This window comes from Podarcis tiliguerta (genome assembly GCF_965153285.1).
Source record: "Podarcis tiliguerta genome assembly, chromosome: 12".
Taxonomy (NCBI): Eukaryota; Metazoa; Chordata; class Lepidosauria; order Squamata; family Lacertidae; genus Podarcis; species Podarcis tiliguerta.
The window spans coordinates 25,166,627-25,184,187 of record NC_139545.1 but is presented as its reverse complement, the minus strand read 5'-3'; the positions used below and the strand labels follow the sequence as shown (position 1 = coordinate 25,184,187).

Sequence of the window (17,561 nt, the reverse complement as noted above, 5' to 3'; positions counted from 1 at the left end):
CCTGTGCTGTTTTGTATCAAGTTTATGTATAGTTACTGCCAGGAAACTAAGGGATATAATTCACTTGGCATCTGGATACACAGGGCAGTGGTAAAAGTAAAATATTTTAGCGAGAGTGTAAAGAAAACACTAAAGTGCAAGGCACCCACTCTAAAATATATGGATTTGGAGGTGGTTTCTCAAAGTAACCACGCTATTCCACAGCTTTCAAGAATCTCAGTTCAAGCTATGTATGCATGCAAAAGTCAACTGAAGCAATTCAGTATAAAATTAACCTCCTGCCACATAATCAGAACTAGCAAATTTTTCAGCCTGGACCACAACAGAAAAGTAGTACCTGTTCAGCAAAAAACTGAAAGCCTTTATCTTCTCGGATACATTCGTAGGTTTCTCCAAGCACAGGATTAAAAGGCTTACTTCCAGCTCTGTAGTAACTGGATGCATAAGCAGACACGGCAAAAGCAGCCACATATACCTACAAACAGAAGACATCATATTATGTTGGTCATTAATAAAGGGGTATGTGTCATGTCTTGCTGCATTTTGATTTTTTAAAAAAACTGATTTTTGGGGGGAGGATGTTCTGATCTCACACTGACTGCAGACACCATTTTTTTCTCTACTTTGCAATTTTAATATTTGCAGATATGTTTCCTGCAATCTGGAACAATATCTTTAGCATGGGAACATGACTCAGTATTTACAGAATGACACTAAAGTTCCTGAATTGCAATAGACTTTAAGAAGAAAACAAAAATTAAATGGCTGTTTTGAACTAAATTCCATTGCAATGAATAAAACGACTACTGGATTTTCATTATGGTTTCATTCTCATTAAAAGCACAATAAGCATCTCCAGATCAATTCATAGAAATAGCAGAGGTAGACTCCCATGACAAACCATGTCAAAGCTCCATCGAGGGCAGATGGAGTTGTCAGCGTGAATTTTTCTGAATGGCAGCCAGAATGTTTGCTTCATGCACAGAATGAAAGGGGCGCAAAAACAGTTTACTGTGCTTTTCATGGGGGGTCCAGGCACCCTGCAATCATAACACCACCAAATAGCTTCCAGAAGGCAAACACAAAGAAACAGAGGGAGGGGAAGAAGCAGAGGCAGGCACACAGACACAGTCTCAGATTGCTTGGGCAAAGCCCTGGAGAGGAGGTAAAGGACCCCTGACCATTAAGTCCAGTTGCGGATGACTCTGGGGTTGTGGCGTGCATCTTGTTTTACTGGCCGAGGGAGCCGGCGTTTGTCTGCAGACAGCTTCCGGGTCATGTAGCCAGCATGACTAAACCACTTCTGGCGAACCAGAGCAGCGCACAGAAACACCTACCGGAGTGGTACCTATTTATCTACTTGCACTTGACGTGCTTTCGAACTGCTAGGTGGGCAGGAGCTGGGACTGAGCTCACCCTGTCACGGGGATTCGAACCGCCAGCCTTCCGATCAGTAAGCCCTAGGCTCAGTGGTTTAGACCACAGTGCCACCCGCGGACAAAGACAACTGTGGGAAGGCAGGAATCTCCAGGCTCTGCAACTGCTTCATAGGGGCGAGACCTACCGAAGAAGAGTTCCTGTGCTCATCTCCTGTTTCTTCTGGTCAAGGGTTAACTCCACTTACTTGGTGTGATTTACTGTTGGCCGGCTTGCTCCTGACAGCTGATGCACGAACCATTATATACCTGTGGACATGCAGAAGAGAACTCACTTTCCTTCTAGAGCTGCCGAGGGACCCAATTTCCTCTTACCATCCTCTCAAACAGGTTGGGCGTACGTGCCGCTTTATCCAACAACTCGCTGTACTCCAATTCCTCGCAGAGGCGCTGCAAAGTGTTGAGCGGTTCGTTCAGCTCCACTGGCATGGCCACCTTGGAGAGGTCTTTCCCGATGTTGTTCCGCAAAATATTCCAGAGGCTGATGTTACTAGTGTTGGGACACGGAGCCGGCAGACACGTCCTCCGCTTAGAATGGCATTCCAAGCTGTCGTCGGGAACACTGTCTAGAAGACAGAGGCCAGGATTAAATTTGGAAACATCCCATGGTTAATATCCACACTTTTGCAGTTGCAGCAAAACACAAAGAGGCTTCCTTTCAACACAGTCCTGAAGAGGATGTAGGTTATGGCTTGCCCAAGACCAACCAGCAAAGTTTCATAACTGTGCAGGAATTTGAGACTCCTCAGCCATTGCACCAAATTGGCTCTCTATTCCCCCCCCCCATCTGTTTCCCTGAAACTGAATTGCTCCCCATTTTAAGCAAGTGTTTAATTCTGCCTGAATTGGGAAGATCATCTCTGTGTATTGAAGTAGGAAATTAGTTTTTAAATTCCAGCACCAACGATGCGCAACGTGGGACCAGTGCAGCTAATTGCCAGCCCAGAATCCCAAAGGTGCCATATGTTTTATCAGCTACACTTTTAAAAAACAACAACAACAACACCCTGCCACATTTTAAGCAGGACTTTTTAGTCCAGAGAAAGCATATATGTTTGATAGGTATGGACCGTTCTGTTTGTTCTGCCTCCTTTGTGAAGAAAGAGAAAACAACAACCAGTAAATGTAGTGCATAAGAGCCATATCCTTTTGGCCCCCCACCCATAAAATATTTGAGGGGGCCAGGCCTCCCCAAAGTTGTGTTAGAATTCCTGATCTATGATTGTAGTCATGGGATTTCTGTCTTTCACATGACGGTATGTGTTTTGACTCCACAGAGTGGGAAGTGACGGAAACAGAATGTTTGTGTTACTGTGTTCCGTGAAGTGGGACTATTGTCCTTTGTTCTTTTTCTCTTTGCTGTCTGATGCTAGAGAGGGAGGGAGCCATGTTGCAGTGCTCCGTGTGTGTTTATATGTAAATAAAGTAAGATGAGCCAAAATGCTGAGTTGCTGAGGTCTGTCACGCAAGGTGCACAAACTCTGCAGATCCCTAAGTGTGCCGATGTCAGTTGGCATCGGTTGTTGTGATGTTTGGACTGAAGAAAGCTTATGAAGCTCCCGAACGATCGACCAGGAGGGAGGGAACATGCCAGTCGGGCATGTGTCTCTGCTAGAGTCCTACTCAAGTGTAGGCTGAACTCCTGACAAGTTGATGGGTATTGCCATTAAAATGTTGTGTGTCTGCCAAGCCTTGTGATCCATCATTGGGGGGGGGGGGCTTACCTGCCCCGCCATATTTTATTGCAGTTGGCACCTCTCGATCAAGCGGAAGGGGAAAGAAATATCACTTCAGCAAGAGCACAGCCTGGAATGGAAACAGCTGGGCCTTGTGTGACAAAAGTGGGTAACTGCTTTATGCTTACTGGACTAAGGCCTTGGGGCACAATCCATCCCCACTTAAGTGCTGTGCGTTTGGAAGCAATGTCATGGGAGTCAATGGAGCTATGTTCCTCCCCCCACCCTCTTTGACCTTGTGTGCTGCAGCGCATCAGGCCATTACCAGGGATGACGGATTTGTGTACAGGCTCCAAAGCCTATACAGAGGGGATGGGAAAGCGAGGGCAAGAACCTCTGAGCTCTGTGGTTCTTGTTTTTATTCATATTATGTATTTTGCGCGTTTGTATTGTGATTTCATGTTGTGAACCGCCCTGAGACCTGCGGGTATAGGGTGGTATATTATTATTATTATTATTATTATTATTATTATTATTATTATTTCCCTCCATGTCCAGGTGGTTTCTCCTACATGGGGAGAGATCACTGTGTGCCATTTCACTGTTGCAAAAATAATCCTTTAAAAGGAAACACAATCCTGAACGTGTCTGCATCTTCATTTCTGCACTGCAAGTTTCTGGTAAAGAGAAAGCAGAAACCCTCAGGACAGACCGCAAAGAAATTTGTAACTCCTACCGAGGGTTTGCCTTTCGTTCTCTATGTCGTTACTTAGGTTGTCTTCGGAGATGTTATCGCTCACATCACTTGCGTATGAATCATCATCAGATACCTGAGGTGGAAGGAAATATGCTTTCATTCTGATTAAAAGGAACATGCAGAACACCACCACAGTATTTGGGAAACTGAAAAAGTGGATAAAAAGAGGCCGTGAAGTTTGAAATGGATATTGCAACGACAAAACCCTGCTGTTAGGGACTCTACGTGTGTGTGTCAGGAGCAAAACAAAAGCCTAAATACACATCCCAATGCTTAATATCAACACACCCACAAATCTTTGTAACATTTGTCAGACAGACACAGGGCAAATCATATTTGAACGTATGTTTTTTTAAAAAACAAAACAACCTTCATGGTAACATCTATAAGCAGCATTTCCTGCAAACCCCTCCTCCCCCCTTTTCAAACTGCTTTTTAAACCTAGCAGTGGTAAATAATTGTGTATTCTGAATGGTACATAACATGTCGCTTGCTGCCCTGGGTTTGCAATTAGTGTGCCAAGACGGTAAAGGTCAAACAGCTTTGAAACAAGCGACATGAGACCATTGCTTCCGACGCCGGTGCCCAGACCTCGTTTTCTGAAGAGCTGGCAGACAGCAAGACTTCCTGAGCATCAAAAAACTCGGTGAGCGAATCTGTTATAGACAGCCGACTTTCGTTGGAAAGCTGGTGAACTAGACCCCTGTTCTCGTCGTCCGAGTTTTCCTGCAAATGAGAGACGGAAAAGAGCCTTGAGCGAAAGTGTCATTGTTAAGTGCAGAACACAGGGGGAGTTGCCCTATGTCTACATTGACTGTTAGAGACTCTCAGGGGTCGCATCTCAGACCTTCTGCATTCAAAGTGGATGCCCTACCCTTGAGTTTCAGCCCCAAAGATACCAAAAGCCACATATAATGGTACCTTGGGTTCTCAAACTTAATCCGTTCCGGAAATCCGTTCCAAAACCAAAGCATTCCAAAACCAAGGTGCACTTTCCCATAGAAAATAATGCAAAATGGATTAATCCGTTCCAGACTCTTAAAAGCAACCCCTAAAACAGCAATTTAACATGAATTTTACTATCTAACGAGACCACTGATCCATAAAATGAAAGCAATAAACACAATCAATCAGCAGCTGAACTGAGTCCCACACAGTCACAAAAACAAAAAGGCAAAATAAATAGCAAAAACAGACAGACCTCAGTGTAACACTCAAAACAGAAGTGTGGCACTCAAATCAGAAGGGTAGCACTCATAACAGTGCACGTTCGGCTTCCCAAAAAATTTGCAAACTGGAACCCTTACTTCCAGGATTGCAGTGTTTGGGTTCCAAGTTGTTTGAGTACCGAGGCATTTGAGAACCAAGGTACCACTGTACTATTTGCTCAAACCAGCTTATAGGGTGAGCAGAGGAAGCAGGACAGCCCCAGCATTCTGCCACACTTCATAGGGTTCCATTTACTTTGTTTAAAAGTGCTGCTTGCTGCTTGTGGGGTCCACTAGTGACCTGGTAGAAGCCACATTTCCCTATATGTAAAATCAAGCATAATAAAAAGAATGGCGGATGTGAACAGAGTATCCACTGTCACCGCAACCATAGATTGGGGATAATTCAGACGGAAATTCCCAGGTGTCAAAAAAGGTTATTTACATATGCTACTACTGTGGCCCATGTTTTGTCAGCCCCAAAACGCAAAACGAGCGAGGTCCCAACTAAAGAAGAATGGCAACTTAAGTTGATGGAATATGCGCAGCTTGCGGACTTAATGTATAGAGTAAGAAAAATAAGAGAACAAGAAGAACATAAGGGAATATTGGAAAATGTTTATTGAATATATGGGGGAAATTGTGTACACCTGAAAACGTTGGCAGCATTAAGATAAATTCAACAGTGTAAATAAGTTTAGAGGGATGTAATAATGGAATATGTAAACTATGAAGGGATTTATGATATGCAAATGAACAATGGAAAGAGAAGAAGGATATTTGAAGGATGTTTAAATGAGTATTCTAAATTGTAAAACAGAAAATTAAATAAAGATTATCTATCTATCTATGAGAGAAATGCAGAGAAATTGGGAAGGGAAGAGAAACCCCATGTCGCCAAACCTCATATGGAAAAAAAAAACAACAACAATGACCAGGAGCCTTGTTACTGAAAAACTGAAGTATAGGCTGCAAAACAGGGGTAGCTAATCTGTTGCTCTCCAGATGATGTGGGGCTCCAACTCACATCAGTCCCAGCTAGCCTTGCCAAAGGCCAGCATCTGGAAAGCAGCACCTTGGATACTCCCTGCAGTAAAAAGAACTGAGGGCAGCATGCACTTTAGAAAGGACACAAGAAGCAAAAGCACAGAAGGATTCAGCAAAATGTCAAATAAAGGCAGGCATTATGTACTTCGTATAATTCTTTTCCGCCCTCACATCTTGTTTTGCACTGCCTGAAAGACAGTTGCTAGAACACTCCTTATCAGTTTGTTCTTCCCCACAATAAATCAACAGGCTTAAGCTCTAAGATCACTTTCAAGCTATTACTACTGTTTGTTTTTTTAATGGATGAGACACAGTCATACGTACGACAAGTTTGGATGGAAGAGTTAAAGCAGATTGTGCAACAAACCTGCTTTGAGAAATGGGGCTTTTTGTGTTAAGTTAGTGGGAATGTGCAGTGGGAAGTATGAGGAAACAATGGCTTGATGCAAATGTCCTACAAACTCCCCACAAGCAAATCAGAACAAATGCTTGATAAACAAGAGGCTCTGAATAACTTTCTGCATGTCCCTTGTGAAAATAAAGCAGGACAGGAAAGTGGTAGAGCCCCGACACTTCATCTAATCAAGCTAATTGCTTGGTTTCACAAAAGAAAAAGAAAAAAAAGGGAGGGAGCGAGCTCCCATTTTAATCATTTTTTAAAAACCTTTTCCTGTTGTCCACCACAGAGAATTTGGCAGGTGTATCAATACCCCTCAATACACTTGTGTTGACTTGTCAAAATGCAACATCAGCAAGCATGGCCGATGGCTGGGTATGATGGGAGCTGTAATCCAAAAACATTTGCACGGGGAAGGCTACTTCATAATTTCATTTTACACAGACTTGAGGTGGGTAAAATCTGGGCAATCTTTCTGTGCCAGTGAAAGGTTCTTTAAGCTCCCAAGGCATCTGGCAGAGGTCCCTTCCAACTCTACAATTCTGTGGTGCATTTTATAGATTTTGACTGGGAAGTAAGCAGCACACATGGCTAATTGAAACTGACGTCCTTAGGTTATCCACAAGCTTATCTGTAATGTGTTTTTTTCTATTAAAAAGGGCATTTACAAGAGTGTTTTCCACTCAACAGCTTTGCTGCTTTAGTTCTGATAATTTGGTCACTTAACTATCAAGAGCTATTTGAAGTGTCGGGCCTTGGCACTACACATATTATTAAAATAACTCATTAAAGTCATCTGCACGTAGAACACTCGTCTCCATGAGCCTTAGCTACATCACTGATAGTTTTTTGTGGGCTTTCAAGTAAGTTACTAGGATTCTTAGATTTGGCCTTATGCAAGAGAAGCTCAGCATCAATAAGTAAGAAAGTAAATAGGTAAAGGACCCCTGGACAGTTAAGTCCCGTCAAAGGCGACAACCAGGTTGCGGCGCTCATCTCGCTTTCAGGCCAAGGGAGCTGGTGTTTGTCCACAGACAGCTTTCTGGGTCATGTGGCCAGCATGACTAAACCACTTCTGGAGCAGCGGAACACTGTGACGGAAACCAGAGTGCACGGAAACTCTGTTTACCTTCCCGCTGCAGTGGTACCCATTTATCAACTTGCACTAGTGTGCTTTTGAACTGCTAGGTTTACCTTTATCAATAAATGGACCAAACCATTCATGAAAGGAGAAGAGGTGCTGTTACCAAAGTAGGATGGGTAAAAACATATGTTTCTTGTTCGTTTGACAATGTCTAAAGCTTAATATGGTTCTATTTAATGGAAAAATCAATCAACCAATAGATTTGGTGTAATGCAATACATAGCAGTTACAGCCACGATTATGCCATATAAAACATCACTACAACTGTTCATTTTTTCATTTCTTCACGGTTTGTGACCCAAAGGTTCTGGGGAATGTATCCACATGTTAGTATAGCCCAGCTGTTAACAAAAAAACCAAACACACAACTCCCAATATTAAACCTCAGCCCCATCATGTAAAAAGGTTTCATGTCCCATTCACTGCTGCCATTTATATCCAGACTCAATGCAAAGAGGCTTTCCATGGGGAGGAAAGGACACCACAAAGAGTTGTTGTGAGCTGCTCTACGCTTTATTGCAAGGGTAGGAAGCCTGTGGATCTCCACGTTGCAAGAGTACAACTCCCTTCATCCTTGACCATAGGCCATGCTGGGGCGGGTTGGAGTTGGAGTCCAACTAGATCTGGAGAACCCATAAGCTCCCTACTCCTGCTTTACAACCACTAGAAGAGGGGTCTGGGGCGTAGGCAAGTTAAATTCTCACCAATGGCCTTCCTCAATCTGGTGCTCTCCAAATGTTTTATACTATTATCAGTCCTAGCCAGACAGGCCATTGACCAGGGATGGTGGGGGTTATAGTCCAAAACATCTGGAGGGTTCTATGTTAGGCAAGACTGGCACAGTGGAAACTCAGTTTTCGAGCATCTCGGAAGCCGAATGATTTGGAACCTGAACGCTGAAAACCTAGAAGTAATTGCTTCCGTTTTCGAACACGCCTCAGAAGTCGAACGGCTTCCGAGGCGCATTTTTCATTTCCCCCCATTGACTTTGCAGCTAGCCCATTGCTCCTCGGGTTTTTGAATGTTTCAGAAGTCGAACGGTCTTCCAGAACGGAAAACCAAGGTTCCACTGTATAGGATGAAAAACAAACGATGCAAAGAAGTTGCATTTAATGATCCAGCACTGGGATTCTTTAACATGTTCTGTGCACCAGACTCAGCTTCTGCACAGCCAATGGTGAGGGGAGACAAAAACAGAGATGGAAGAATGGAAGTCTGCAAATAGTAAGAGCTTGTCACTTTATAACTTAGATGGTTAACAGTCCTGAACCAGAAGATTTTACAGAGCTAATGGAAGATCAGCAGACCAGTTCTGCCCTACCAGTGCAAGGGAAACTTCCTTGGCAGATGAGGCTTATTTCCTGAAGCTCTCTGCTTTCAACAAAGCTCAGTGGTGGTGCACAAGTTAAGCCACTGCCAGTTCAAAACTGATGGGAGGCTAAAGTCCTGACACTGCACCTAAGAACACAGCTTGGCCGTTCCTGCAGCTCAAGGAAGACAACTAATCTTTAGCAATCAGAAATATACGGTTGTGAAGGATAATTCACCAACAACATTCCATCCAAAGCAGATCAATTGCATCTCTTGAAACTGAAAAATCAATGCATCCTCAAAACCCATTTTGCAAAACCTGGGTTTGGAACATCGTATTACAAACTCTAATATAAATATAATGTCATATGGTTCAGCTGCAAAATGAAATACATCCAGACCAAGGATCGGCTAAAGTTTACAGGCTTCTCTAAAAGCCTTGTCTCTTCAAATGTCTTTTGCAGGCATGCATTATGAAAATAACGGATAAAAAACCCCAGCCATCTTTTAATTCTAAACTGTGAACTCCCCCTTCTTTCCCTCCAGCCTCACTGCAAGCCCAATACCTAAGGATCGTCTCTTTTCCTGCTTAGACTATCTGAGACACACCTTTTGCTGTGTCCAAAATAAGTATGGAGAATGGGTGACTACAGAGTATGCCTTCTCTGTCTTTTCAATGAGCTTCCCAGATAGGAATGCCTAGAGTCTACTTTACTATGATTTCAGGGCTGCGTAAAAATGTTTTTAGCGTCCTGGGCAGCTTCAGTGATATTGTTATTACAGTCACTCAATCCCTGGCCTTCTCAGGTAGAGCTGGGAAAGACTCCTGCTGGAGAGCAGCTGCCAGTCAGTGTAGACAACAGTGAACTACACGGACCATTGGTCTGACTCTGTATGTGGCAGTTTCCTATGTTAATATGTTTTATCATGCTTTGGTGTATTAAAAATATTGTACAGTGGTACCTCGGGTTACATACGCTTCAGGTTACAGACTCTGCTAACCCAGAAACAGTGCTTCAGGTTAAGGACTTTGCTTCAGAATGAGAACAGAAATCGTGCTCTGGCGGCGCAGCAGCAGCAGGAGGCCCCATTAGCCAAAGTGGTGCTTCAGGTTAAGAACAGTTTCAGGTTAAGTACGGACCTCTGGAACGAATTAAGTTCTTAACCCCAGGTACCACTGTACATCATTTTGATACTTCTTCTTTTTTTTAAAGTATAAATTGATAGGTAAAGGTAAAGGGACCCCTGACCATTAGGTCCAGTCGTGGCCGACTCTGAGGTTGCGGCACTCATCTCGCTTTATTGGCCGAGGGAGCCGGCGTACAGCTTCCAGGTCACGTGGCCAGGATGACTAAGCCGCTTCTGGCAAACCAGAGCAGCGCACGGAAACGCCGTTTACCTTCCCGCCAGAGTGGTACCTATTTATCTACTTGCACTTTGACATGCTTTCAAACTGCTAGGTTGGCAGGAGCAGGGACCGAGCAACGGGAGCTCACCCCGTCGTGGGGATTCAAACCGCCGACCTTCTGATCGGCAAGTCCTAGGCTCTGTGGTTTAACCCACAGCGCCACCCGCGTCCCATAAATTGATATACAAGTCTAATAAATCAAATCACGTGTTCAGAACTGGTGAAGTCTATGCACATCATCCTGATCAACAATCAGAGCAGGTTCTGGAATTGCCACTTTGATGACAACATCACACAGACAGCCCCTAAAAAGTGAGCAAACAGCTGTTCTCCTGCCTGTTTCTTTTGAACATTCACAAACGCCGGCTTTAAAATAAAATAAAATGGAACAGTAGCAGAGCTTCTGCAAATGAAGAAGTTAGTGCAAATCCTTCCATCTTTTTTAAACTTTTCATCAGGTCGAGCCCTATTTTCCACCTCTCTTCTTTTCACACACCTCCATTATAATTCTGTTTTAAGAAGATGTGTTTAGTTTCGTTTTTAAAAGATTTTAAAATTTGCACGAAATCAAAGAAGCATTTGGGCACGAATCTAAAAAATATATATTTAAAGAATTAACTCACAGCTAAAATTGTGCCCTCGCATGTATTTTTATCCCCCCCCCCCAAAAAAAAATACGGTTATGTTATGCCTACTACTGTGGACAGAACGTAGTGGGGGTGTAAGAACACACAAAGCATGATATTCAGAGTGTGGAAAAGATGCCCATGGGAAGCCCACAAGCTGAACCTAAGCAAAATGGTAATCCCGTCCCTATCATTTCCAGCAAATAGTATTCAAAGACATCCTGCCTCTGAGGTACAGCGTAGCCACTATTGCCAGCAGCCATTAGGGCTAGCACCATTGATCGTTTTGTCCTCCATGAATTTGTATAATCCTCTTTTAAAACCATCTATCTATGTTGGCGGCTGTCACAGCCCTTGCATGCATTCTCTGCTGCCTCTTGCGAATGTGGTGTTATTGTGAGTCTCTGTGTTATCAGCGAAAAAAGTACATAGGAAGCACTACTGACCAGCACTACGTGCCAACAAGGTCATTAATTTTTGATCTTGCCTCCCTTCCAAGTCATAACACGGTACGTTCCAGAGTTTAATCGCGAGGTGCTCACCAGCACCACCTGTTTACTCAAAATGTCAGTCAATGTTAAATCAGCCTACCAATTTCTATCTGGCTTCTCAAAAAGTATTACATGAGATCAGACTAAGTTATTGTGCAGGTCAAAATTTAGAGAGCGTGTTGTAAGTAATACAGCCCCGCTTCCTTCATTAAAATAGCCGCTATCTACCTGCTACGATTTATAAATATATTTCTGTTCAGCTTTAGGGAAATCGCAGTTGCAAGTGCCAGAGAGACGTTCAAGCAAAGAGGTAAACTTGGCTACTGGCTGGGAGACTCTGAAGCTCCAGCGATGCTATGCGATTTCACCTTATTCTTCCAAATATCAAGAACCTGGCAGGATGATGGCACATTGGCATATTATAGCACTTTTCCCCCCAGTAGCTTTTGAGAGATGTGCTTTTCAGGCTGATGAGCAGTGTTGAAATATTCTACTTCGGCTATTTACAAAACAGAATGCAAGTTGTGTCTCATGACACGTGAGGTGTGTGTGTGAGCGCACACGAAAAAGCTGTAATGGAAGGAACTATAGAAAACTAGTTAGAGACACAAAACTGTTCAGCGACACCAAAGAAAACGACAGGACAACTTTTGCTAACAAAACTCTAGCAGCGGAAGGGCAGCAACTCGGCTGTCAGCAAAAAGCACTGAAAACATGCTTGGAAATAAAACTGTTCTATGGGAAGTACGCACAATAATTCATGTCACAACAGATGAGTCATAAGCACAGGAAAAGGAGCAGCTGAATGGGGTGGAAAAAAGAAGCAGGGCATTGGTTGGGCTGAGGTGGGGGAGAGAAGCAGCAAGCAGCTTTGCAGAAGGACAGGGAATCTATACCCACCTTTGCCAAACCAGGGCAGAAAAATCTATACCCACCTTTGCCAAATCAGGGCTGGATTTTGCATTAGCTGCTGAATCAAGAAGCACAGATTCGGCATGTATTCTGCGTAACCGGTCTTTAAGATCTGTGTTTTGTGCTATGGCCTGAAATATTTAAGACAAAAAAAAAAAAAGTACATTTGGGCTATTAAGGTGTCTCAGCTGATCTTATATGGTTGCCTTTATGGTTCAAAACACAGACAGTCTAGATATTTGAAAGGGAAAAACAACAACCCCACATGTTTCTTTATGGGTCTTTTTGCACTGTCAGTTACCGTATTTTTCGCTCTATAAGACACACCAGACCACAAGACGCACCTAGTTTTTGGAGGAGGAAAACAAGAAAAAAAAAAATTCTGAATCTCAGAAGCCAGAACAGCAAGAGGGATCGCTGCGCAGTGAAAGCAGCAATCCCTCTTGCTGTTCTGGCTTCTGGGATAGCTGCACAGCCGGCATTCGGCTCCATAAGACGCGCACACATTTCCCCTTACTTTTTAGGAGGGAAAAAGTGAGTCTTATAGAGCAAAAAATACGGTAATTCAAAGAGTTTCTCCTTTCCTCTAAAGTAAAGAGTGGATTTAGGTGACGGGGAGTTGCATTTTAGCTGCTTAGAAACTTACTGTGCTACATATTTTATACTAATTTATAGAAACAAAAAGTGTGGTTAACATTGGGCTTAAACGAAACTATTGTATTCCTATTGCACACTGTAACATTTAAAGTGGTTCTTGTGTGCCCTGTCTCACCTGAAGACATTGAAGTTCACCTTTGGAATGTACAAAGGCAGGAGACATAGCAAGTGACTTCAGATAAGGCCCTTCATTCGATACTTGGTAAATATATATATACTATTTTCTGGGTTATATCGTCGTTTCAAACCATTGCAACACCCATTTCCTCACATTCCTTTGCTTCCTTAGAATGGAATATGACTAACTACTTTAGAATTTACATTGGCTATTTATTTTCTACACGGGGTTCTCTGTTGCAGATCACCACACACCAAATAACTAAACATCTACCAGTGAGCACTTACCGTGCTTTGCATTAGAAAACTGTAATGGGCATTATTGTGTCTGGGTGAAAATGTCACTTACAAGGAACTTTTCTCCTGTCAGTCTTCAAATTTAGACCAGTTAAAGGAGACCGGAGAAAACAAGGGGTTAAAAGCATAAGGCCTACTAACGTCTAAACCACCCCTGCTTCCATAGAAAAGTTCTAGTGGCCCTGGCATGTAGCCAAACCCATTACAAAGTCCGTGAAAGACAGGAAAAGCACTCTCAGATGGTAATAACGAACTGACATTAAAAGTGAGTTATGAATAACCAGGGCAAGATCAAACATGCCTCTTCAGCAAGTGGGAGTAAACACTTGCTTTCCTCAAACAGAATATGTTTTTTAGGGCAAGCATGACGAATCACTTGAGAATTTATATTTTTAAATTATTCTACTTAGCTTTTTAAAAAAAGAAAGACATATTTTGAATGAAACTAAGGGCTCGCCCACACTTCTGCTTCTGGATAAGTAGTGTTAATTCAGTTGGCTAGAGATTAATGCTGATCATGCCAAGGCTGTGGGTTTGATCCCCGTATGGGGCAGCTGCAGGGGGTTGGACTAGATGATCCCCGGGGTCCCTTTCTACTCTAGGATTCTATGAGTGGCAGCCAATGTAGTTCTATGAGTAGGTACAAGCGGTTTTGCCTTTCCCCCAGAAAGCCTGCTCTTTAGTGCTAAATCGAAACCAACAGCAACCCACAGAAAACCTGGTTGCCATTTGCTCCGATTCAACGAAAAACCAGGGGTTTTCCCAGGGAGAAGCAGGGGGGCAACCAGAAGTGTGGATTCTGAAATGCACTTGCAAATGCCATGAATTCCATGGGTGGGACTTTGTCCCCAGAATGACAAATGTCCTGAGATCTTCAGAGCTAGTGAAGGAATGGGTTTCCCAAACCCAAAACTGACTGTGAAGGCAGTTTGAAACTGCAGCAAAATCCCTATTTTTCCTTAGCTAAAATCCATTAACTTGAGCTCTGAGACAATGTATAAACAAAAACCCGGCTGTGCTCAGAGCCCTCTCCTTTATCAGTTTGTGACAGCAGGGATGACCCTGACTGCACCAGCAGAACACAGAAGACACGTCTGTGCCTTATCTTATGTGCTGACCACAAAAGACGCACAGACCAAAGTCCGGGAACAACGCCAGAAGCGTGTTCCCGGAGATGATGACCTCTTCCTCCAAGATAAGAGTAGGAAGAGGAAGATCCTTTTATGGTCAGAAGTACAGGAAGGAATTCCTTTTTATGGTTAAGAATACCAGAGCAAGAACATATGTGATGTCAACCTGCGTACATAGGCTGATGTGGTTGGATTTATATGGGAAGGAGGGAGAGGGTGCCTGGAGGATATATATACTGCATGAAACTTGTCATTTCTTTGGACTTGATCACGCAAGTGCCTTCTGCTATCCGGAGAGCAGAATAAACTCTTTCTTGGAATCAACCTTGGTGTCATTTGACTTCCTTCCTCCTGTCCCGGAGCAACGCAGACCCAATCGGTGAACTCAAATAAGGCTACACTAGGATGATCTCAACTTGTTTTTTTTTTTTTAATATATATTTATTGAAGTTTTCAAATAAAGCATATATTAGATAAGCACAACTTATCATTGTCCATTTAACATCTCTCAATTATTACATGGGACTCCCCCACACCTCCCGCATACACTTACATCATTATTAAATTTATTTCAAACAAATTATCATTTAACTCATCTTAATTAATAATCTTAATTTGGTTTAACATATAATTCAGCCTTAAATCTAATTTAATGGTAGACAATTATCTGCACTGGCATCCAATTCAACACTCAGCCAAATTACAATATTTTTGTAAATAAATCTTAAATTCCCTCCAGTCTTCTTCCATCCTTTCTTCTCCCTGGTCTCGAATTCTGCCGGTCATCTCGGCTAATTGCATATAGTCCATCAGTTGCATCTGCCATTCTTCCACAGTGGGTAGCTCCTGAGTTTTCCAATTCTTGGCAATTAATATTCTTGCTGCTGTTGTTGCGTACATAAAGAATGTTCTGTCCTTTTTTAACACACTCTGGCCTACAATACCCAGGAGAAAGGCCTCTGGTTTCTTAGTAAAGGTGTATTTAAACACCTTTTTTAATTCATTATATATCTTCTCCCAAAAGGCCTTCACTCTAGGGCAGGTCCACCAGAGGTGAAAAAATGTTCCTTCATTTTCCTTACATTTCCAACATTTGCTATCAGACGAATGGTATATTTTAGCCAGTTTAACAGGGGTCATGTACCATCTATACATCATTTTCATCACATTTTCCTTCAACGCATTACATGCAGTGAAGTTCAGCCCAGAGGTCCACAACCTTTCCCAATCTTCAAACATAATATTATACCCAATGTCCTGCGCCCATTTTATCATTGTTGATTTTACCATTTCGTCATGTGTGTTCCATTTCAGCAGCAAGTTATACATTCTTGAAAGTACCTTAGTCTTAGGTTCTAACAGTTCAGTTTCTAACTTTGACTTTTCCACTTGGAATCCTAGCTTTTTGTCATTTTTAAACACTTCTTTAATCTGAGCATATTGTAACCAGTCTCGCACTTTGTCTCTCATCTTTTCTAAACTCTGCAATTTCCAGTTGTCACCATCCTTTTCTATTATCTCCCAATATTTTGGCCAGTTGGCCTCCATATTGGCTCTTTTCCGAGCCTTAGCCTCCAGGGGTGACAGCCACCTCGGAGTTTTATTCTCCAGTAAGTCTTTATATTTTGTCCAGACATTAAAAACTGATTTTCTGACAATATGATTCTTGAAGGCCTTATTTATCTTAGCTTTATCATACCATAAATATGCATGCCATCCAAACGCGTTATTAAAACCTTCCAAATCCAAGACATCCGTATCTTCAAGAAGTAACCAATCTTTTAACCAGCAGAAAGCTGCAGCTTCATAATACAACTTTAAATCTGGCAGGGCAAAGCCCCCTCTTTCTTTCGCATCTGTTAATATTTTAAATTTGATTCTGGGCTTTTTGCCCTGCCAGACAAATTTAGAAATATCTTTCTGCCACTTCCGGAAGCACTCTGTCTTGTCTACAATCTGCAGTGTCTGAAACAAAAATAACATTTTTGGCAATACATTCATCTTGATGGCAGCTATTCGGCCCAACAAAGAAAGTTTTAGTCTTGACCAACTATCCAAGTCTCTCTTAATCTCTGACCAACATTTTTCATAATTATCTTTAAATAAACTCAGGTTTTTTGCTGTTATGTTTACCCCTAGGTATTTAACTTTTTTAACCACATTTAGTTCTGTCTCTTTCTGAAGCTGTTCCAACTCAATATCTGTCAAGTTTTTCCCCAAAACTTTAGTTTTTTGCTTGTTTAACTTAAATCCTGCCACTCGACCAAAGTTTTGAATCAGTTGTAGTACTCTTTTCAAACTAGACTCCGGCTCCTGTAATGTCAGAACTAGGTCATCTGCAAAAGCTTTAAGTTTATATTGTTTCGCTCCGACCTGAATCCCTTCCACCAACCTGTCCCCCCTAATCATATTCAGGAGCACTTCCAGAACCGAAATAAACAGTAATGGGGAAATCGGGCAGCCTTGTCGTGTACCTTTTTCAATTTTAAACTCTTCTGTAACCACATTGTTAACTATCAGTTTAGCCTTTTGTTCTGAATATATTGCCTCAATCCCGTTCTCAAACCCCCGTCCCACTCCCATTTCTTTTAAATTCCCCTTCATAAATTTCCAAGATATGTTGTCGAAGGCTTTCTCCGCGTCTATAAAAATTAAAACTGCTTTAGTGTTTATGTTTGTTTGTAAAAGTTCCAATATGTCTATGATGTTCCTTGTGTTAGTAAACATATGTCTGCCCGGGAGAAAGCCTGCCTGGTCTTTATGGATTATCTCACTTAAAACTTTCTTAAATCTTCGTGCCAAAACATCTGCAAATATTTTGTAATCCACATTTAAAAGGGAGATGGGACGGTAGTTCTTAAGTTGTGTCTTTTCAGTTTCTGACTTTGGAATCAATGTGATAAATGCTTCTTTCCACGATTCAGGCGCCTTCTTCCCCTCCATTATT

At 42.3% G+C, this 17,561-nt stretch overlaps 1 protein-coding gene across 1 annotated transcript in view; it reads right to left on the bottom strand.

The window, feature by feature from the left end:
* Window positions 1-17,561, bottom strand: part of OSBPL3 (oxysterol binding protein like 3) — a 97,047-nt gene that overhangs the window by 8,038 nt on the left and 71,448 nt on the right. Inside the window, 5 exon segments of the mRNA XM_083404738.1 lie at window positions 338-475; window positions 1,752-2,002; window positions 3,849-3,942; window positions 4,461-4,595; window positions 12,437-12,544. Coding sequence (XP_083260864.1) covers window positions 338-475; window positions 1,752-2,002; window positions 3,849-3,942; window positions 4,461-4,595; window positions 12,437-12,544 — 726 coding nt within the window.